General features: G+C 36.5%; 1 protein-coding gene across 17 annotated transcripts in view; it reads left to right on the top strand.

Moving 5' to 3' along the window:
• Positions 1-24281, top strand: part of MBOAT2 (membrane bound O-acyltransferase domain containing 2) — a 225196-nt gene that overhangs the window by 188290 nt on the left and 12625 nt on the right. For all 17 annotated transcript variants that reach the window (XR_005213268.1, XM_037812529.1, XM_037812530.1 and 14 more), the window contains 4 exons: positions 2798-2852; positions 8562-8745; positions 19170-19362; positions 23050-23153. Coding sequence is in view for 16 of the 17 variants with exons in the window: in XM_037812529.1 (XP_037668457.1) it covers positions 2798-2852; positions 8562-8745; positions 19170-19362; positions 23050-23153 (536 nt within the window). In the remaining variant the exon portion in view is untranslated. The remainder of the gene's footprint in view (positions 1-2797; positions 2853-8561; positions 8746-19169; positions 19363-23049; positions 23154-24281) is intronic.

Genomic DNA, 24281 nt, shown 5'->3' with positions numbered 1-24281 from the left:
CTGCCAACTTGGTTATGTATTTCATAATTTATTTAACCCTGGGTTATTAAGTTGTTCTGTTTGTTGCTTCTCCTGATTCAACTGTTAATGTGTCAGCTATTTTTATATAATGTCAGAATACTGATTAATTATTAGTAGATGGCTTTCCAGTTACCTTAGTTTTGGGATATCTATTGAAAATGTTTTTCCTTATTTTATAAATGTAAAAGGCCACACCTTATATGTAAGGTTGAGATAAATTTAGATCTATCTTTTATAACTATTTAGATAGTTTTATTGTTCAGTATATAGACCTAATCTGTAGATATAATCCCATATTAGACTGAAATGTCCTCTAGGGCAGAAACCAGCTTTTATTCATCGCTCTCATCTCTAACGCTTTGCACATGGTAGGCTGCTAGTTATCTAGTAATGCTGGTTTAGTTAAACAAGGGGTGTGTTACGGACACACACGTTTGCTTCCTGTTCAGTAATGGATTCATTCACATTCATCTTGACTCCCCAGCTGCATTGAAGGCTCTTCATAGCCAAGTGCAATGCCTTAAACCGATTTTTATAAACCATAACATCGGATATAGTAATACAGCCTACTCCGAGGAACATCAGGGATTTAATAAATAAAGCCAATGTTCTTAGGGCTAGGAGAGAGTTGGGTTAATCCATGTGTTTTTTAGGCCAGTGTTAAATCTTTTCATTTCCTTTCAGACACAAAATTAAGGACCTGGTAGCAACATTTAATAGAAAAGAAAAGTTCTTGTTTCAGGTTTCTGAAGTCCAGGTCCTTGGCTAATAAAATATGTTCTAAGAGGCTGGAGGAGGAGGAGTGGTAAAATGAGGTCATTAACATGCCACTTACTTGGTAAGAGAGTGAAAAACCAAAAAAGGAAAAGGAATATTTTTAAAAATAAATACTCATCCTCATTATTAAAGCTAAGCCTTGGGTTTTAGTTTTGTTTTTAAGAAAAGGGTGGACGACAACGTGAGTGTCTAATATGGGGAAAGAAAATAGAATTATTGAAAGTAGCATCTATCCTTCTTTGAGGTTAAAATGAAAGGAGTTTTACCTTTTCTCATCTTCAATCTTGTTAAAGTTTTTTTTCTATTATTACTAAAAAATGGGTATATGCTCATTGAAGAAAATTTGGAAAATAGCAAGCAAATAAGTACAAGGGAAAAATAAAGAAACCTCCATTTCCTTCCTCAGTACCACTCAGCCAAACCTTCTGCTTATTAATATTTTTATCTCCTTCCTTTAATTTCTTATGAGGTATAGTTTTCTTTTTATGTAGTTAACTTCAGTCTATCTGTCAATCATCTATCTGTCTATCCGTCCATCCATCCATTCATCCATATGTCCATCCTTCTTAATGAAATGTCAATAGGCATGTCTCCATTTTATTAAAAATTTTGTGATTTAGATTTTTAAAGGATGCAAACTATTTCTAAAAATAGATATGTTATTTGTTTTCCCATGCCTTAATTATTGTATGTATGGGTTGTATGTACCCTTGTTTTCCTCGTATTATGCATGTGGTTGTGATGACATCCTTGATATAAATTGTAAATCATACCTTTGATTGTTTCCTTAGGTTAGAGTCTGAAGGCTAAGGGATAGGAAGATTTTTAAAGCTTTTGATATATTGATTTACAGAAAGATCCTATCAGTTCCTCTCAGTAGTTTATTTATATTGTTTCCCTGGTAAAATGTAAGTGCCGTGAAAGCAGGGAGTTTGTCTATTTTTCTTCTTCTCTTTCTCTAATGCCTAGAACAGTTCCTGGGACATTTTAAGTACTGAATAATTATTTCTTCTCATATTTGTTTTGTGCTCATACGTATAAAAGATGCTTGTGTTTTATATAATTGAGACCATACTGTATGAGTAAGAGCCCTTTAAAATTTCCACATACTTAATAATAGATGAAAATGGCACTTAGTTCTTTTAATATACATTTTGTAATGATTAATAATGCTAAATATATTTCATATATTACTTGACTACTTGTAAGTTCTTTGTGATTTGTCTTTTCATGTCTTTTGTCCTTATCTAATTTATTTATCTCTTTAGAGTCTTTTAATTGCTTGAGTTTGGGTTTATTTGGGGATATTAACACTTTTTATATTTGCTACAAATATTTTCCAAAGGTATTCTTTGCTTTTAATTTAGTACTCCTTTGTTTTTTAAATTGGGTTTAGCATATTTTTTAAGGCATTTGGATCTAATAGTTTGGTGAATAACAATAAGTAATATCCTCCTGATTTGGGGTAAAAGATAAATAAATGGATGAAGATGGTATATTTGAGTTCAGTTTTTATTCATTAGAGTCATGTAGGAGTAAAGAAATCATTCCTTGCTTTATTTTGAGCTTCTACACCATTGTACTGATGTTTACTCATTTTAGTAATCCAATAACAGAAAAATTTTAATTCCCCTTTTGGAAATGTCATGGCGTCTACTATTAAAGATAATAAGTTCTAAATTTAAGAAGTGTTAGTGTTTGGGAGTTTTGTTTAACTTAATAATAATTTCCTTTCAGAGAAGAGTCAAATTAGTGACTTAAGTTTCCAGACACGTGTTATATATCTTACACAGCCCAGATATGTTGGATTACATGATGGCCCTTTCACTTGATTGAGCCTATGTTGAGATGAGAAAGAAAGGAACAATCAGTATACCAAAATTGGGATTATAGCATGAATTTCAAACGAAGGAAAAAGATGAAAATATGAGTGGGGAAAATGCCATTCTTTACTTGGGGGGAATCATAATTGATAAAAGCATCTATTTTTGTCTCTCAGGGATGTTTCGAAAGGATGAAGAACTAACTCCATCACAGAGAGGTTTAGCTGTAAGGTAAGTGCCTTTTATTGTATCCTGCCATGGCTCATGCCATCTCCGTCTGAAACACTCATTTCTCAAATGGCAAGGGCTTCCTTGTCCTTTTAGAGGTATGAAAACCAATCCTTTTTCCCTCACACACCTCCCTGTCACCAGATCATCCTAGACTGGATAGGTTTCCCTTTTAAGACTCCCATAGTGTCTTGAATATATCAATATACTGTATGTACCTCCTGTGCACCATGAGGCCATTTGCTGAATTTTCTGCCTCTCCTGTGAGTTTCTTGAAGACGGTATAGTCTTCGTGTCTAGCCACAGCACCTGGATCTTTGCTATGTGGTCGTGGTAGGAATTATGAGTAAAAATAGCACTGCCATTTATAGATCAGTAACTTGATTTCAAGTACTAGACTAATGCAGTACATATATTCCATATTTTGAGATAATGAAGAACCACTAAGTTATTTCTCGTTATTGTTAGAGGAATTCATTCTGGGATAGGATTCTGTTTCATTTATTACCAGTAATCTGTTGTTTAATCTCAGGAATAGCTTAATTTCTTGGCTGAGTCTCTCTTAATCTAATTAGTGATCAAGGACTCATTTTACTTTCTCAAAGAAAGATTTCCCGTGGAGTGCTTTCCTTCTTGTAAATGTAGAACTAATGGTGGCTAGAAGAATGAGATTAAGTTTGTGATAGTAAATAGTCCTACCTTAAGTGTTCACCTTTGCCCCCAGGTAACATGTCTTAGGAATCTTCTTATGTTTTCCCCATCTTTAAAAATACTCTTTTTTTATATTCCCTATAAGCAATATTTATATATCAATAAATATACATTTTAATGTAATTAATGAGAGGTTAATTTGATCTGGGTTCTGTGATCCTACAGTCTTTGATCCATCATAGTAACTACTCATTTGCAGACATTTAGCTCCTGTTTCCCCTTTCCCTCTCACATAGCCCCCTGGCAAAACCCCCAATCTACTTATATTCACCTCTCTGCTTTCTTGAACAGTGGGAGAAAGCTGAGTAGGAAAAAATTCAGTCTTTCTGATTAGACTCATTTTGAATTTTCTTAGTCAATTCACTTTCCCATTCTCTTGAAAGACAACATATTCTTCTTTCTCCTCAAACTCCCAACATTCCTTCCCCATCCTCACTTGTGATTGTTGCAGATTTTAACTTTTGAGAAAATAAAAGCAATTCTACTTCATTCCGCAGCTACCAAATAAACCAGAATGCCTGCACCTGAAACAAAATACTTTCTTTCTTGGTTCCGTGGATTAACTGTCCATAATCCATTTTGAGACCAACTTTTCACTTCTACTCTGAGTCTGATTCCTTTTTCCCTAGTCAAAGACTGCTTCTTCAGTTATCCCTTGGCTCTTACATCATCACTGCCATCAACTTCTCCCTCTCTATTAGATTATTCCCATCAACTTAAAGGGAAAAAAACCATAAACTGTCCTTATAGCTGACATTCCCTTCCAGCCATCACCCCGTTGCTGTGTACTTCTTCATAGTAAAACTCCTTGGAAGTTTTGCCTAAACTGACTGCCTTGACTTTCTCATCTCTTGTCCTCTCCTCAACCCACTATAGTCAGGTTTTTGTCCCCATTTCTGGTCTGAATTTCTTTTAAGATTGTCCTTCATCTCAGCAAATTTAAACGTGAGCCTCAGTTTACATGTTGTTCAACCTCTTGGCAGTATTTGACCAGTTGGTCACTTAATCCTTGAAATACCTTCTCTACTTGCTGCTTCCAGGATACAATAATTTGTTTATTTTCTTCACTGGTTGTTTCTCTTTTTGGTCTTCTTTGCTGATTCCTCTTCCTCTCCCTCACCACTAAATACTGGTCTGCTTCAGAGCCCAGTCCTCGGCCTTCTGTCTTCACCAGACGATCATATACAGCCCATTGGCTTTAAATACCATCTATACGTATGGAATCTCCTAAACGTGTGTTCCTACCCTGACCTCATATACCGAACTGCGTTTCAGCATTTCTACATGGATAGTGAATAGGTGTCTCAAGTAGAGCGTGTTCAACATAGAACTCTTGACTTCTGTCTCCCTGCTCTCCCCCCTCCCAGTCTGTTCCTTTACCATTATTTACCCATTTTGTTCATAGTAGCTTCATTCATCACTGTTTGCTTAGGTGAAAAGCTTAAACAAACTCCGGTTTTCTGACTCCAAATCCAATTCACCAGCAAGTCAAGCCAGCTCTTCCTTTAAAACAAATCTCAAATCTGACCACTTCTTACCATTTCCACTCTCATCACCCTGACCCAAACCATCAGTTTTCCCTCAGTCTACTATAATAGCTTTCCTAAATTGTCTCCCTGTTTTCTCTCAAGCACTTTCTACCTAGCAGCCAGAAAATCCTTTAATATGTATTGGGTTATGTTAATTCCCTCCTCTGGTGAAAGCCTGCCAATGGAGAATAAAATTCTAAACTTCTGACCACAGCATACAAGGCCATACAAGAGCCTGTAGCTATACCTTTCTCCCTCCTTTAAACCATACCAACCACCCTATCAAAAATACCCCCTCCCTTCCCTGCTGTCACTTTCTATCTCCTGGCCTTACTTTATTTTTCTTTATAATGTGTATTGTCTGATGTTGTATATTTATTTTAATTGTCCCCATCCCTACCCCACAAATGTAAGTCAGTGAGGATGGGTACTTTGTCTTGTTCATCATTGTATTCTCATTATTTAAACAGTGGTTCACAACTAGGAGTGATTTTTGCCCCCCAGGCAACATCTGCCAATGTCTGGCGACATTTCGTCATCACATCATGGGGTGAGAGGGGAGATATGAATGACCCATGGTTGGTAGAGATGCTGCTAAACATTCTACATTGCACAAAGGAGTCCCATACAAAAAATAATTTTTGGCTCCAAATGTCAGTAATGCCACATTTGGGAAACCCTAATCTAAAACAATACTTGATATCAAATTTATGTGTATGGAATTAATGAATGTATCATTTAATGTCATAAATGAAATCTTATAATTTTATTTAAATTCATCTTTTAATAGCACATATTACAGTTACCTACTTCAGTAGCTAAAATGACTTATGGTTAGATAATGAAAGTTAAGCCAAAAATTAGTCAGCAAATTTCATGGTTAAGAATTATTATCTCCTGTCCTTACAAATTGTGATACATAGTTTGACTTGGTAAGATTGAGCAGTGCTTTTCATCTTGAAATAATTGGTATTGAAAATGGAGCTCTGTTGCTTGAACTTCTTTTGTGATTGCAGGGCACTTACCATGATATTTGATACAGTGAGAAAGCATTCTGTTTCAGTATTAAATATGAAGAACTTTAATAAAGGAGCAAATCTGTTAGAAATATTTTGCTCTTATCAATTTTGAGCCCTAGAGAAAATACTTAAGGTCCAAGACATTTTTAAATGTAGAAAAATACTTCTGCAAAGGATTTTTAAAATACTTCTGCAAAAGATTTTTGGCTAAGTTGTAATCTGGAGTAGTGTCCGATGGACACGAGGTGTTGTTTCTCTCTATTGCTTTTTTTTTTCATAAATATAATACGTGGTATATGTGAGGGTATTTTGTGGACTTGTCCACAGAGAGTGTTTGTGTATTTTAAAGGAGACAGCTTACCATATTTAGAAAGGAAGAAGGAATTCCTCTATAAATGTTTGCTGTTCCAGGTGTAGTTTACTATTCCAGGTGTAGTTCTTTTATTTGTGATAGTTTCTAATTGGCAGTAGACAGGAGACTCGATTATGGATCTTGTTCAAAAAAATAAATAAAAGTGCACACTCAACTCATTTATTTGATAATATATGTAATCTCAGTAGTCTCCTATGTTACTGATCATTTTTCACCCTGTTACTTGCATTGAGAGCTAGATGCTTGGTAAGCTGTAGAGGCCATATGCCATTTAGACAGACATTGGAGCGATTGAATTAAAAATGTTGTGAGGCCTCCTTGATTTCTTTTCTCTCACACCCCACTACCAACCCATCCACAGCCCATAGACTCTACTGTCAAAATACATGCGGAATGCTACCTGTCCCACTGCTCTAAGTGTCGTCATCTCCTGCCTGGACTTTTTTTAAAATTCTGTTTTATTGAGATACATTTACATACCATACAGTCATCCATGGTGTACAGTCAACTGTTCACAGTACCATGATATAATTATGCATTTATTACCGCAATCAATTTTTGAACATTTTCCTTACACCAAAAAGAATAAAAAATAAGTAAAAAAATAAAAGTAAAAGAGAACACCCAAATCATTCCATCCCCCCCATCCCACCCTGTTTTTGATTTAGTTTTTGTCCCCATTTTCTACTCATCCGTCCATACACTGGATAAAGGAAGTGTGATCCACAAGGCTTTCACAATCACACAGTCACCTCTTGTAAGACTATACAGTGGTCTTCAAGAGTGAAGGCTACTGGGTTGCAGTTTGATAGTTTCAGGTATTTACTTCTAGCTATTCCAATACATTAAAACCTAAAAGAGTGTTATATATATAGTGCATAAGAATGCCCACCCGAGTGACCTCTCGACTCCATTTGAAATCTCTCAGCCACTGAAACTTAATTTTGTCTTATTTCTCTTCCCCCTTTTGGTCAAGAAAATGTTCTAAGTCCCATGATGCCGGGGCCAGATTCATCTCCAGGAGTCATATCCTGCGTTGCCAGGGAGATTTACACCCCTGGGAGCCGGGTCCCATGTAGCGGGGAGGCAGTGAGTCCATCTGCCGAGTTGTCCTGCCTGACTTTTTACAGCAGCTCCTGACTGGTCTTCTTACTTCCGTCCTGTCCCCTGTCTACTCACTGGGGCCAGAGTAACTCTTTTGAAACAAACATAGGTCTTTTGAAGCCCTGCTATAGTTTCTCCATCTCATTCGGAATAAAATCCCAAGTTCTTGCCATCACTTGTAAGATCCTAGGTGATTTCGCCTCAGCTTTCTCGCTGACCCTTTCTCCTACCCTCTCCTGGTTCCCTCTGCCCTACCTCACCGGCCTCCTTGCTGCCAGGCATGCTCCCGCCTCAGGGATTTTGCACTTATTTTTCCCCCTGCCTGGAATGCCTTGTCGCCTTGTCGTGTACATTCTCATGACTCCTCTCTCAGTTGCTCCTGGTTTCTGCTCAGATATCACCTTATCACGGAGCTCTTCTCTGGCTTTTTTTAATATAAGAAAATACCCCATTCTCCCCTGCCCAATTCCTTTCTATGCTTTGTTTTTCTTAATGGCACTTAGCATCTCTGAAAATATTTTATATATATATTTTTTATCATCTAATTCTTGCCATGATCACGTAAGCTCCGTGAATGTGGAATTCTCCTGTCTTGTCCGCTGCTCTGTCTCCTGACCCTGGACACGCCAGGCACATAGTTGGTGCGCCACATTTATGTGAATGAATGATTGCCTAGTAAGAGATGATTCTCCATGCCATAGCGGTCTGTCTGAGGTTTGTTTCATCATGAGAAGTCTAAGTAAAAACCCTTGTACTTGTTCATAAGGATCTGAATATAAAATCTTTTCTCCAGAAATATTTTTGGGCATTACTACATCCCAATGTCATAAAAATTATCGTACAGATGCACATGAAAATTAAGGCTTATTTTATTTTGGAAATAGTAAAAGCAGTGAGGTAGAAGACAGTTTTTCCTATCATAAATTTTCTGAAAGCTTTTGTTACATCTCAGACGTTGCATGTTTTTTAATTGCAGGCGCATGCCAAGCCTCCTGGAGTATTTAAGTTACAACTGTAACTTCATGGGCATCCTGGCAGGCCCCCTCTGCTCTTACAAAGACTACATCACTTTCATTGAAGGCAGATCAGACCATATGACCCAGTCAGGTGAAAATGGAAAAGAAGAAATGCTGTACAGAAGAACAGAGCCATCTCCAAATGTAAGATCATGGGATTTATCTGGAGCTTTTATAAAACATATCAGTTAGTCTTGTTAAAGATAGTAAAATGTTTTCAAGTTTTGATTTTACCCATCTATTTCTTCAAAAACATTTTTCAAGATAAATGACTCTTCACACTGTGCTTGGTAGTGGTGCCTAGTAGAAGTGTGTTCCGGTTTGCTAATGCTGCCATTTTGCAAAATGCCAGAAATGGATCAGCTTTTATAAAGGGGTTTATTTGGTTACAGAGTTAAAGTGTTGAGGCCATAAAGTGTCCAAGGTAAGGCATCAACAATAGGGTACCTTCAGTAAAGGATGGCCAGTGGTGTCCAGAAAACCTCTGTTAGCTGGGAAGGCACATGGCTGGGGTCTGCTCCGGAGTTCTGGTTTTAAAATGGCTTTCTCCCAGGACATTCCTCTCTAGGCATTTAGGGGTATTCTCTTAGTTTCTCACAGGCAAACTCTGGACTAGCAAAAGTCTACTGTCAATGGCCATTTCCAAAATGCTTCTCTTAACTGCAGCAGCAAGCTCCTTCTGTTTGTGAGCTTTTATAGGGCTCCAGTAAACTAATCAAGAGCCAGGCTGAATGGACGGGTCCACTCCTCCATGGAAATAATCTAATCAAAGGTATTACCGACATCTCTGTGGAAACAACCTAATCCAAAGATTCCAACCTAATCAACACTAATATGTCGGCCCCCACAAGATTACATTAAAGAACATGGCATTTTAGGAGACATAATAGACCCAAACTGACACAAAGTATAATCTTGATTAAAGAACAAAAATAAGGTTATTTAAGAAACTGTGGGCTGAGTCCCTTAATGAGCATCTTACTTAATAGTTATGGAGTATTTTTCAAGAAGGCCTTATGTCCTAGCCAAATTGAAAACACTTCCTATTCTTCATCATGTCTTTTTCTTTCCTGCTTTCCCTCCATTCTACTTGATCATTGCCAGTTAAAATTGGACTCCTCTTTAAAGGCCTATTTCAAATAATCACCTTTTTCCCAAAACCTTTTCTGATTGCGGTAATAAAATGGTATCAATAGCTAACACTTAGAAAACGCTTACCATGTGCCAAGCACAGTTGAGGTAGATACTGTGATTCTCACCATTTAATAGATGAGTAAACAGACTCAGAGATTAAATAATCCGACAAAGACTTCTGAGATTGGCAGTTAGTAGAACTGGAATTCAAACCCAGGCAGTGTGGCTTCCAAGTCACACTTAGCCACTGTGCTGAACTCCCTGGAAACTGACCGTAATCTTTACTTCTTTGAACTGCTGGGGTACTTTTTACCTTTTTTTAAGTGATACTAAATTTCCCTTTTAATATGTAGAGAGTGCATTTGTCTTATTCTTTCTACAAATCTGTAGCTTCTGTGAAAGGCCTTTTATTCATCTCATATCCATTATCATACTTGCTGCATGACTTTCACATAGCACCTGTTGGCCAGTTTTTTAACGGAATGTATTTTTATTATCAGTGTGTTATTTGGCCCATTTCATTAGCACACCGTGAAAGCCAGTTTTATATAGTGTCTGCATTTTAAATTTTTGAACATTTTATTCTGAAATTTTGCAAACATTTATAAAAATAGAATGGTATAATGAACCCCCATATATCCACCATCCCCCTTCAAAAATCATCAACTAGTAGCCAGTCTTATTTCATTTACCCGTGCACATACCCATTTCTTTTTTGTTTTTTTAATGGGGGAGGGGAATGTTCACTTGGAATTTTTTAAAGTAAATTATAGACATTAGGTTATTTTAGCCAAAAATCCTTAGATATGCAGCTCAAACTAATGCACCCATGCCGTTTTTACACCTACTAGAGTTAACAGTAAATTCTCAAAAGTATCTGATACCAAGTCCATGGTCAAAATTCCCCAGTTGTCCCAAAAATGTCTTGTTTTGGTTTTTTGTTTTGGTGGGTATGGGTGTGTGTATGCAAGTGTATGTATGTTAATTTTAGTTTTTATTAAGTAAATTTAAACCTTAAAAGCTTAGAGCAGTGAACCACAATGTACCTATCACCAAGTTACAATTCATGGCTACTCATTTCTTCGTATACCCCAAGCACTTCCCAATTCCCTATAGTATTACTTTGAAGCAAATCTAAGTCATTTTAGAAATTTCACTTATAAATATCTCAATGCAGCAAACATTTTTTAATTGAGATAAAATTTACAGTGTTATGTATAGATATCTTAAGTATACAATTCAGTGAGTTTGTATCACCTGTGTTAACCAATATATTAATGAAGACATAGGCCATTTCCATCACACCAGAATGTTTATGCTGCTTTTCAGTAAGTCCTTAACCCTAATAGGCAACCCTATTAAGGTAATATGTAATAGAACCAGTATTCTGATTTCTGTTACCATAGTTGAGTTTTACCTAATCTAAATAGAGGCATACATACTCTTTGTTCCCGGCTTTTTTCCCTCAATAGTTTCTAAGATTCATCCATGTCTTCATAGTTTATTTTATTTTATTGTGGGTAGTAGTCCATTCTATGAATATAGCACAATTTGTTTATCTGTTCTCCAGTTGATAGGCATCAGCTGTTTCCAGTTTTTTGGTCGTTATGAATAAAACTGCTATAAACATTTTTGTATAAGTCTTTTTGTAGGCTTATATTTTCGTTTTTCTTAGTTAATTGCCATAGGCTAAATGTATGTTTAACTTGATAAGAAACTGCCAAACAGTTTTCCAGAGTGGCTATACCATTTTACATTCTCATCAGCAATGCATGACAGTTATCCTCTCAAACATTTGGTATTATCAGTCTTTTTAATTTTAGCCAGACTGGTGTGTGTGAAGTGATATCTCATTGTGGTTTTAATTTTCATTATTCATATGGCAAGTAATAGTAAGTACATTTTCATGTGCTTATTGGCCATTATATATCTTTTTTTGTGACGTGTATGTTCAAATCTTTTGCCCATTTTATTATTGCATATTTATTATCAAATTGTAACTTATTTATATATTCCTGGGGTGCAAGCCTTTGGCATATATAACTGCAAATATTTTCTCTCAGTTTGTAGCTTTTTGTTTATTTCTTAAGTGCTTTTTGATCAGCATTCGTTTTTACTTTGATGACACCTAATTTATCAATTCTTAGCTTTGTGATTAATACCTTTTTTTGCCCCATATAAGAAATCTTTGCCTACCCCAAAGTTGCCAAGATATTTTTCTGTTTTGTTCTTAGAAGTTGTATTGTTTTAGCGTTTAAATTTGAATCAATCGTCCACCTCAAATTAATTTTTACGTGTGCTATGATGTAGGGGTAGAAGTTTTATTTTAATCTTTCATACTTTTGTCAAGTTGTTTAACCCATTTGTGGAAAAAGCTTTCTTTTCCCCACTGAATTGCCTTGACACCTTTGTCAGTACTGAATTGGCCATGAATGAGCGTAGCTCTTATTTGGTTCCTTTGATCTTTATGTAACAATATACTGTTTTGATTATGGCAGCTTTATAGTAAGTCTTGCAATCCAGTAAATATGAGTCTTCCAGCTTTGTTTTTCTTTTTCAAAGTTGTTTTGGCCATTCTAGCTTCTTTGCATTTTCATATAAATGTTAGGATGATTGTTTTCTTGTTTAATTTATTCTCATGATTTTTTTCTCTTTTTTTCTGGTAATCCCTGGTCTTGATGTTTACTTTGATAGTAATATAGCCACTCCAACTGTCTTTTAATTAGTGTTTGCATGGATATTTTTCCATCCTTTTGCTTTCAACCTATCTGTATCTTTTAAAGTATAGACAGTGTGTAGTTGATTCTTGCATTTGTATCCAGTCTGACCATCTCTGACCTTTAACTAGTGTTTTAAATTTAAAATAATTATTGATAATGATTGGATTTAAGTTCCCTTATCATTTGTTTTCTCTTTTGTCCCATTTGGTTTTGTTCCTTTTTTCCTTCTTTCCTGCCTTCTTTAGGATTAATCAAATATTATTAGTATTCCAATTTGTTTCCTAAATTGACCTTTTAGATAAACCTTTTTGTAGTGGTTGCTCTCGTTTATAATGTACATCCTTAATTCAAGATATTCTACTTAGAGTTAATCTTGTACCACTGCACATGAAATGTAAGAACCTTGCCAGAGTATAATTCCATTTACCTGTGTGATTGTTGTTATATATTTTACTTCTATATATGCTTTTTTAAAGAAATAGAAGCAAAAAAAAAAAAAGTGTTTTTATTTCAATTGCCAGTGTTTTTTATTCATTCCTGTACATTTTTCATTTCCATCTGGTATCATTTCCCTTTAGCTTGAAGAACTTCTTTTAGCATTTCTTATGGTGCAGGTCTGCTGGTGAAAATTTTTTTTCACTTTTCTCTCATTTATCTGAAAATGTCTTTATATTACCCTCATTTAAAAAAAAAAAAGAAAAAGTTGTGTATTTTGCCCAGAACATTTTAGTGAATCTGTGTGATGTTTTCTTCTTAATCTTGAGTGAGTTTTGACTTTGGTTCTGGCCACCAGATGGATTCTCTTGATCCTTACAGTTTGGTTTTAGTCTCTGTTGGGGCAGGTCTATTTAAATTTTTTCTGTAGTCCTGGCTGGGATCTCAGATGAGTGCCGGGGTAGCTCAGGAAGGTCCCCCTCTTCTGGCTGGGCCAGAACTCCAGTGCTGCGTGGACTCCGGCATCCGCTTCTCTCTCAGCCCCACTGCACACACTGTCTGCCAGATCCTAGGAGGGGTCTCACCCTGAGATGTTCACCTTAGCCTTTGACGCAGACTCACAGAGAACGGGGCCCCCTTTGCACAGCTGATTCCTCTCTGGCGCCCTGCCACAGAAGTTTCAGCCATTTCAGCAGCCCTCAACTCTGACCTCTGCTTTCTGCTGCACAGTCCAAAAAGGATCCCAGGCAGGAAGCAAGGCCAAACATGGGACTCATTTTCAATTTCCCTTCCCTCAAGGATCCTGTGCTGCTTGTTGTCCAATACCAGAAAAGAACTACCTTATATATTTTTCTTGTTTCGCAGTTATTTGTGGCAGGAGGGTGAGTTTTATGCCATTTATTCTGTTATAGCGAGAAGCAGTAGTCTCACAAGGATATGTTTTTCCAGTTGTTTTTCTCTTTAAATTTGAGTGCCTTTGTTTCAGTGTACTTTGGAATATGCAAAAGCCTAAACCCACATTTGATATAAGCAGAGTGACTCATCCATCATTTGCAGCTCCTACAGTGAAACTGATACATGGTTTACCACAGCTTCACTGGCTCCTGTGTTGGCTCCTGTGTTCTCATGTGGAGTCCAGGAGGTTTTACACTCCTCATCCCCTTTTTGGCTTGGGGGGACAGGAACAGCGTATGAAGAAGTAGAAATGTCAAGAGTTACCAACTGACACTCCTCATCTTGTGAAAACTCAAGAGTGTTAGTCACTTGTTTACTGGATCCAAGAGAGAAAAATTTTACATTTGAAATTTGTCATATTGGGTCATAGAGAAAGCAAAGTATTCCGCTAAGAGAGATGGAGGGATACTGTTAGAAAGAATAATAAGGAATTACAGTCATCATGACTTGGGTGTTGGCTTTCCCCCCTGAACACTAGGAATTTTCTATGAGGAAATGCAGCTAACATGGGTCCAGTGATAGTAGCATTAAGGTACCTAATCCTTGTGCATGGTTAGGTTCAGTGCCCACGATGCTCTCGGTGTCATGCTGGTACCATCTGATGTAATACATGAGCATGTTTTCAGTGCTTAAGGCACTTTTATAAGTAAATGTCTTTAACAAAAGTCTGGGATACTTTTCTTAATTCACTGATTAGCTGGAATTCTCAAACAGAACAAAACAAGAAGATGGAGGAGTGGTCATTTAGCAGTCAGAATCTGATGAGCCTGCATTTTGGCACAAACAAATTTTATACTTCTTCCTCCAAAATTGAAAAAATGCTACATTATACAACTCTGATTTTTTTTATATCTTAAGTGGGGTATGAGTACAGAAGTGTTCCTTATATTTTTTTTCCTTTTTTTTTGTATAATATTTAAAAAAGAAATTCTACATTATAATAAGGTACTTTTGTATTAGAAAAAATGCTACATTATATGGAAGAGAAAAATAAGAATTCTGTTAATTTTTTTGAAAAAATGAAATATTTTTGAAGTTTGGATTTAATTTAAATGTTGGATTCAGTAAAAAATTTAAATTGAAGTTTTAATTTTAAAAAAGTTGTTTTTAATCTATCTATTTGCAAAATACCAGGAGAAGCAAATAGTTGAGAGGCATCTGTGTGCACACGTATGTAAAAATGAGAGATGCTACTTTCTGTAGGCTTTGTATAGGCTAAGTTTCTGTTGGATTTGATCTAGTAGAATTTGAAACTTAGAGAAAAATAGCCCATTTAAAGTCTATGAAACAAAGTAAAAGGTATAGTATGTTGTTTCTGGATGTGGTGAGACTTGTAGGAAGAGATCTTCCTTTTTCCTGCAAACTTCCCATCCTCCATTTTCTTGGATAAATGAGAAAATGAGATGCAACCAAAAATTAGTTATTGTAAAACAGAGTCAATAAAGGAAAGAGTACCCATTTGAAGAAGCTATTGTCTCTTCTACCAAGTGACTTATTGCTTTAAAATTTGTGTCTTATACCAAAAAGGTGCTTTTGTCTTCAAATGTTCTATTACTGGTTAAATGTTAATTGAGAAATGTCATATCAAACTGGGTTGAATTAGGGCTTGAAAATGGGTGTTTCCAGGTTTGTTCCATTGACTATCTTATATCTCCAGGCTAACCAATTAACCTGTTAGAGGGCTCACTCCCATGAAGAAAGTAAAGATAATTACAGACAGCTCCTTAGAAGTTTATTCTGAAACACTGGAAAGAGAAGTAAAACTTAAGAATCAGGATACTAGATTCCCAGTTGACCAGTCTAGCTTTGTAGTTTCTGACACATCACTTAATATGTGTGGGTCCTCCTTTACAAAAGGAGAGTCTTAATGTCTTCCCTACCTTAGAGAATATATAAGCATCAAAATAATTTTGTAAAGTACTTGAAAAACATCAAATGCTATAAGCATATGAGTAATAGTAAATCAAACCCAACAAAGATTCATAAATGTATATATTACTTCCATTTCCTCACTCTGAATTTTTATGGGATTGGCTTTTATAAAATGTCACTTTCCTCTTTCAGGTTGTGGATATCATAAACCAGAGGTTGTTGACAATGATAAATACTCTTACTGTATCATCTCACCATTTAAAAATATGTATGTCTATTTAAATTCCATATGTATATAGTTTACAAAATCAAATAGTGGTAATTATTTACAAGCCATTCAAATGGCATTTGGAACCTCTTTGTGCATTGGTGGAGTGTATAGTCTTAGGATTCATCATAGGACAATCAAATGGCCAATTGGGGACTTGCTGGGGACCTCCCAATTCTCATTGTCTGCTTTAGTTAAGATACAAATTTGGCTGCTGAATCAAGGACCAAAATAAGAGGGACTTAAATGTGGTGGAAGTTGATTTCTTTCTCACATAGCAACTCGAGTGTAAACAGAACATGCATAATATGGTAGTTGCCTGGCGTTGAGAGGAATCCAAGCTCTCTCTTCCTTGTTGCTTTGCCATGCCTTGGGTGTTGCCCTCATCTACATGGTCTAAGATGGTTCACTGTAGAAGCTGCTTACATCCCATTGACGAGAATGTAGTCACATAGCTGTACTCAGCTGCAAAGGAGGCTGTGAAATATATTCTTTAACTAGGCTTCTTTGTGCCCAAATAAAAATTCCTTTGCTATTAACTAAGAGAAAGGTGGCTCATGGGGAACATCTGTCCGCCTCTGGCATAATGTCTGTAGGTCTTTTCTCTGGGGCTGTTTGGTTTCTTGAGTGAAGAAACTTCTGTCCAAGGTATACAAATTAGACTGCTGGAACCCTTGAGCTACACAGAGGAAAGGGGTTGAAGATGTCACCTTGCAGTATTGTCTGCTTGCCTGGGCTGCTGTGACAAATACTGCACATTGGTTGGCTTAAACCACAGTAATTTATGGTGTCACAGTTTTGAAGGCGAGCAGTCCGTGCTTTCTCCCAGAGTCTGCAGCATTCTGGTGGTAGCTTGTCCACCATCCTTGTCATTCCCCTGGCTTATAAATGCATCTCTGCCTCTGTCACACGGCAAGTGCTCTTCTCTGACTGCCACTTTCTGGCTTCTTCTTCCATGTCCAATTTCCTTTGCTTATAAAGAACTTCAGCTATTTTGGATTAAATGATTCAGTTTGGCCTCACCTTAACTAGTAACATATTCAAAGGTCCTGTTTCCAAGTGGTTTCACACCCACAGGACCAGGGGGTTAAGATTTGAACACATCTTTTGTGGAGTACATGATTCAATCCCCAACAGGTATGCAATCTCTTTACATATTTTCATTCTCCATATTCTCCACAACTTCATTCTAGTCCTACTCTGGTCCTGTGTCACTAATTTTGGATAATTCTCCAAGAATTAATCTCTGATCTTCCAGTAGAAATGTGGAGAGGTGTCCTGTCCACCTTACTAACCAGGGAAACTGGTGGCCTGGGCATTATCCCTGACTTTCCATTTGTTCTCCCAGTGTTAGGCACCATTTCGTCCCTTCCTTCCAAGGTACCTGGAGGCATCTCATGAGTATGTGTGCCCATGTATCCGTTGACATATACTCTAATGGCCACAATATTTTTTTTATTAAATTCAGTTTTATTGAGATATATTCATATACCATACAGTCATCCATGGTGTACAATCAGCTGTTCATAGTATCATCATATAGTTATGAATTCATCACCTCAATCGATTTTTGAACATTTCCCTTACACCAGAAAGAATAAGAATAAAAAATAAAAGTAAAAAAGAACACCCAAATCATCTCCACCATCCCACCCTAGTTTTCATTTGGTTTTTGTCCCCATTTTTCTACTCCTCTGTCCATACACTGGATAAAGGGAGTGCGATCCACAAGGTTTTCACAATCACACTGTCACCCCTTGTAAGCTACATTGTTATCCAGTCGTCTTCAGGAGTCAAGGCTACTGGGTTGGAGTTTGATAGTTTCAAGTATTTACTTCTAGCTGTTCCAATACATTAAAACCTAAAAAGGACTATCTGTATATACAGTGCGTCAGAAAGTCCACCAGAGTGACCTCTCAACTCCACTTGAAATCTCTCAGCCAGTGAAACTTTATTTCGTTTCATTTCTCATCCCCCTATTGGTCAAGAAGATGTTCTCAATCTCACAATGCCAGGTCCAGATTCATCCCCAAAAGTCATATCCTGCATTGCCAGGGAGATTTACACCCCTGGGAGTCAGGTCCCACATGGTGGGGAGGGTAGTGAGATCACCTGTCGAGTTGAATGGCCACAGTATTTTAAAAATTCTATTACTAAAATGATATACCTGATTTTTAAGTTAATATATAGGGCCATTTATCTCATCTAACTTCATTTATAAATACAACTTTTCTGTATTATTTCTTTTTCAAAAGTAATTTTTCAGAAGTGCAGTGAATCTGGCCTATGCTTTGACTCTTGCCTTTGAGCCATTGTTTTAGTGCTATTACAGAAAGTGTTAAAATATGAGTGTTTGTTTACAGATTACTTTAGTTAATATGTATATTATTTGATCAGTATACAGAGCACTGTAAACCCATCTGTTTTTTTTACATTCCCTCATCTAGATCCAGTCCTTTCTTCATCCATTTATATCTTTCCCTTCATAGCATACACAATCTCCATTATACCGAACCAGGTTGAAATATTCTGATGTACTAAAAATATAAAAACACCATGAGTTGTATTCTTTGAAGATAATCTAACCTTACCATAATATCACAGATAATGAATGGTCTTTTCTTTCCATCAGAATCTTTTTTGCAAGACTTCTAGTCTTCTCAGTTGTGCAGCTCTTTTGGTTTTATCATTCTTGAACAAAATTGTGTTAAAGAACTTTTAGATTTAAAAAATGTGTAGTGTTTATTATAAAATAATATGCATAAAATGCCTAGAATTTGGAAAATATAAGAAAAGTACAATTGAAAAAATATGGCGATATATATGTAAAAATCCACTATCGAAAATCATTAATGCTAATATTTTTGTATATTCCCTTCTATTCATATATTACACCTATGCTTGCTAAGATTTTCTATTTCCTGGAAATTGTGAAAAAACAGATTGAGGTGTTTTGTATGATTTGAGCCATAACCCATAGGTAGTAGTTAGAGATGAGGTTAGAATGTTTATACTGTGAGACCATGGAGGACTTTAAATGCTGGGTACAATGTAGCTTTTGATTTTTGACTAGGAGAATTAGAGGGTTAATGCTATGTTCAGAGAGATTAATCTGGCAATGATTTATAAAAGGAATTAATAGGAGCATGGATTAAGTTTATGAAATCTTATCTTAAACTTTTCAGGTGGCAGTTATTCAGAAGCTCTTAGTCTGTGGACTTTCCTTATTATTTCACTTGACCATCTCTAAAACGTTACCTGTAGAGTATAACATTGATGAGCATTTTCAAGCTACAGCTTCGTGGCCAACAAAGGTTATCTATCTGTATGTCTCTCTCTTGGCTGCCAGACCCAAATATTATTTTGCATGGACGTTAGGTAAGTAACATGTAATGGACTTTCTGTTTTATGTCTTGAATTGATCTTATAGGTAGCTATGAGAGTGCCCTCTTGAGGATGTATAGTTAAAGATCATTTAGAAAAATTAGGGCCATCTAAGTAGAAGAAACAAACTTTACAACTTACATGTAAGAATATCCTAAAAACTGGATCAAGGCCCATTTTATTGTAATGCAAGATAAAAATTATTGAATCAACCAGGAGACAACATGTATCTGTTAAATACCAACCTACTATATTGCTAGATTCTGTTCTAGCCAGAATAGATGCTAATATGCATGACAAGGTTTCTACCCTCAAGATGCTTTGTAATTTAATATGATTATATTAACTACATTACAATAATGATATATATTAGACTGTTAACCACAATATTATATAATCAGTACTTTCTCAGTGATGTGAACATAATCCTATTAGTGCATTGAAAGGGAGTCATCAGTTTTGCTTGGCAATTAGAGCAAGTAGTAGAGAAAAGATGGCATTCAAGTGTGCCTTTAACACTGAATAGGATTTTAGCGAGTGGAAAAGTAGGTTGGAGGACTTCTAGTTTTAGTTAGCTTTACATTCATGAGCAAAGAGCTGTGAAAGAGTGTAGCCCTCTGTAACTGGCGTAGCAGGAACCATGAAGGAAGACGGACCCGAGAGGGAGAAGCGGGGCTCCCACTGAACCCCTTGACGGCTCTGCTGGAGGTGTAATTTGCCTCGGTCTTTGGGAGGGGCCATTGGAGGCTTCAGGCAGGCTGACGGCCTAGCCCTGGGTGCGGCAGAAGACAATTCTGGCTGCGCTGTGGGGGTGGACTGAAGTGGACAGACCCTTTCCTGGATAAGCTGAAATTGCTTGTGCACTGTGTTCCCCCCACTAGGTTAAAAGCTCTTTCATTCTTAAGATTGTGTCCCATTTGATATGTTTGGTACTGGATAAATGTTTGAATGAATGTATGAAGAAACAGACCAGCAAAATAAGGCCAATAATAAGTCCTGAGGGCTTGGTTTTATTATTGGTTTTATTTTGCTTACAGTGAAATGTAGTTTGGGACTGAAATCAGCTTTTTACAGTCTTTTATTGTACAACTTACATAATAGCATCATTTAAAGTTACTTTAACCTTTTGATTTAATCACCAATTAAAATATGTTACCATCTATGGTTTTTAAACTAATACTACTTTAAGGATTGAAAATCTTTAATTTAGGCAAATTTTAACATCATTACTACCAACTGAGATCTCTGTAGATGTTTATACATCTACTATACGATTTAAATTCTGACTTTAAATCAAGACTGGGACCTAACCAACCTAGTAGTTTAAGTGTTTTATAAGAAATGTGACCATTTATTATACCACTAGATTTAGACGATGTGAGTTCTGCAAGTTTCTGGATTTGATTGGACATCTAATTGTTGAAACTCTATTGTCAGTGGAGTGAAGTAATTGAATTCACAAGGCTTTTGTGAAAGTCACAAGATCTTTGTAAATAACCTAAAAATGCACCAAGTATATTATCATTAATTATTTCTGTGTTCATTATGACAACAATTTTTCAAAATAGTCTTAGGGAATTTCTTATATCCCTCTCCTAGTAGTTGGTTTGAAAAACCAGGGAAAGATGAGTTAATTCCTTTTCTCTGATTCCAAATTGTAAGAATAACAATTAGAAGTTGAACTACCTTTAAAGAATTTAAATTATAGAATTCTCAGCACCAGGTTATTTGATTTCATTCAATAAATATTTGTACTATATCTGTGCTGTCTTAATCAGAATTGGTGCTTAGGTCCCAGTAATAGTTAAGAAAATTCAACCTGATGTCTTTAAGTTTAAATTTTTTGTCAGTAGACAAACAGAATCAAAGGCTCACTTAACACCTGTGTCCACAAATTCACCCCCTTCTCTCCCCACTGTCTTCTTTTGTTTTAACTGGAAGCGCTTAGTTCTCAAATTAGAGTTTAAGAATCTCTGGAAGTCCCTGAATGTATTTTCAGGAATCCAAGAGTTCCAAAATAATTCTTTAATTTTGTTTTTGTGTTTTGATGATAAATTTTTAAAAAAACAATGTAAGTATATTCTGAGTCATGTGGATAATTACCTTATTTATTTCAGTGCCCACATACGCATTTTTGAATTCACAATGTCATTGATATTGTCACCTGGAGTATAATGTTTAATCTTTAAATTAAGGGTTTCTCAACATAGAATCAGGCATCCAGGCCTCCCATCCCTGTGGCCCTGCCCTCTTCTCCTCACCCCTTAGTATTTCTCAGAATCCGAGCAGACTTTCTCCCTTAAAGTCAAGTTTGAAAAACACTGATGTGCCCATGCAGGGAAGGATCAGAGTTAAATAGAAATTAAATAGAAAAAAGTTAAAAAGAATAGGTCAGTCAGTTTTTGCATTCACAAATTTCTAAAATCATCTCTGTATTAATGAAAACCCTGCAAGCTTTCTTGGGAATTCAAGATCTTTACCCAAGATAAAGTTCAGGCTGGGCCTGTGTTGGAGTTGGGAGGGCAAGTGGTACACAGAAAATTGACACCTGCAGTTTGATATCCCCAATTACCTTCTCTTTTTATGGCCATTGATCACATCCAGGATCAAGCCTGTTGTGAGATGAGAAGTTGGTAAGGAGATGAGTTGCTCTCAGATTACAGTAGGCCAAAAAAGATGGAAAAAAGGAGTAAGTGAAGAAATTACAAATAGTGGCCACCATGAGGGAGGATGGAGTTGTTCTCCGACAGTGAGCTGCCTATGTTATTAATATATTTTGTTTTTAATTCTATTAAATAGGAATGTTACTTATTGATAGGCTTACTTTAATGGCATGTATTTATTTGACCAAAGACAGCTGACCTCATTAGAACCTGTCAGACGGATAAGTCTTGCTTTCCCAAGACTAATTTTTTAAAAATGTTGTGTTATGTACTAAAAAGCGCTAATAAGGAATAAAACAATTTAAGGATACATATCCAGGTAGGCAATATTATTTGCTATTTTTTTAATGGGTTTCAGCTTGTTTATTCTTTGTTCATGACACAAATAGTATATACTATTAAAAATGTCCCATTGTTTAGTTGATTGGAAAATGGCTCACTTGAGACAGAAACTTCCTTTATGAAGCAGGTATTTAAAGCTAAAGTGGCTAAATGAGCATTGTGGTAAAAAGGATTAGAAAGCAAATTCTGGAGACATATACATGTAGTGGATTCAGATGAGCCGAGAAAGAAAAAATAAAGTGAAAATATTATGTCGCACTTATATTCTTATTTATAATGGTCAAATATGTAAGTAATTAAAAAACAAAAAACAATATGGTGACCTCAGGGCTAAAGTCTCCTCTAGCAATTCCTTGACAGGTAACTGTGAGTACATTCTGCTGTATTCCATTATTGAAGAATTGTAATATTGGAAAAATATTTCCTGTTGTAAGTCTGCAACCTCTACCTGCCCTCAACTCTCGCTGAGTCTGATGTTCTCTTGACTGTCCAGATTGTCCTTGATGGGGTAGTTACTTCCATTGTATATGATAATGTGTTTGACCTCGCCTAAAAAAATAGAATAAATCTACTTTTGCTGTTTTAGAATAAAAGATTATGAGATAATACATACCTTCTGGGAAATTGTAGTTGTTACCTAGGTTCTTAATGCTTTTTTCCACTTTGTTTAATACAGCTGATGCTATTAATAATGCAGCAGGCTTTGGTTTCAGAGGATATGACCAAAATGGAGCAGCTCGTTGGGATTTAATTTCTAATTTAAGAATCCAGCAAATAGAGGTTAGTAAATCATTAATAAGACAGTTACCATTTGACACTTTAAGTCCTATAATTTGCTGTCCTAAGTTATGATGTGATGTCTCAAGAGTGTTATTAAAGTATTTTTAATAATATTATTTGTTCTTTTATTCAACCAATATTCATTATTCATCTACCACATACCCCAGGCACTGGGTATACAGTTAATAAGATAAATGCAATCTGAGTCCTCTTGGGACGTTAGTAGGGGTAACAGGGATACAGAAAAGTAGGTTATGATCAAAGAGGTACAGGATGCTGTGGGTTTTGATAAGATAGGAATCCAGCTTAAACTTGGTGGCTCAGGGAAGGGACCTGTTTCAGTTTGCTAAAGCTGCCAGAATGCAATATGCCAGAAATAGGTTGGTTTTTACAATTGGGGGGGGGGGGGGTATTAGCTTACAGATTCACAGTTCTGAGGCCATGAAAATGTCCCAATTAAGGCATCAATAGGATGATACCTTCTTTGGAGACAGGTTGCTGGCTGGCATTGGGACACCTTTGTCACATGGGAAGGCGCATGGCTGATGTCTGCTGGTCCTTCTCTCCCTAGCTTCATTGCTTCCAGCTTCTGGCTTCAGTGGCTTCCTCTCTCAGCTTCAGTGGGTGTGACCTTGTCTTTCAGCTTCTGGGGGCTTCTCTGAGCTCTCTTGGCTTTTTTTCTGTGTCCTTTATCCTCTTCAAGAGGTCTCTAGTAAGGGGATTAAGACCCACCTTGAATTGAATGGGTCACATCTCAATTGAAACAGCCTAACCAGAAGGTCCCACCCACAACTGGTCTGCACCCACAGGAATGGATTAAAAGAACGCGGCCTTCTCTGAGGTACATAATAGATTCATACCAGCACAGGGGGAAACGATATCTCAAGCTGAGTCCTAAAGGATGAGTAGGAAATAACCAGGCACTCCAAGGAGAGGGAGCAGCCTGAGAGATGTATAAGGGTGTCTGGCTCATTTTTTGCATGGTGTATGTAGGGAGTGGTAGAAGATGAGGCTGGAGAAGTCCAGATCCTACTCAGCCTTATAAGCCATATTCTTACAAGAGCAGTAGAGCACTATGTCTGGGTTATATGCAGGGGAGTAGATCATACATGTGTTTTAAAAGAATCT

The sequence above is a fragment of the Choloepus didactylus genome, chromosome 20 (genome assembly GCF_015220235.1).
Source record: "Choloepus didactylus isolate mChoDid1 chromosome 20, mChoDid1.pri, whole genome shotgun sequence".
NCBI lineage: Eukaryota > Metazoa > Chordata > Mammalia > Pilosa > Megalonychidae > Choloepus > Choloepus didactylus.
The sequence above is the reverse complement of the archived record's forward strand: the minus strand, read 5'-3'. Positions and strand labels throughout refer to the sequence as shown.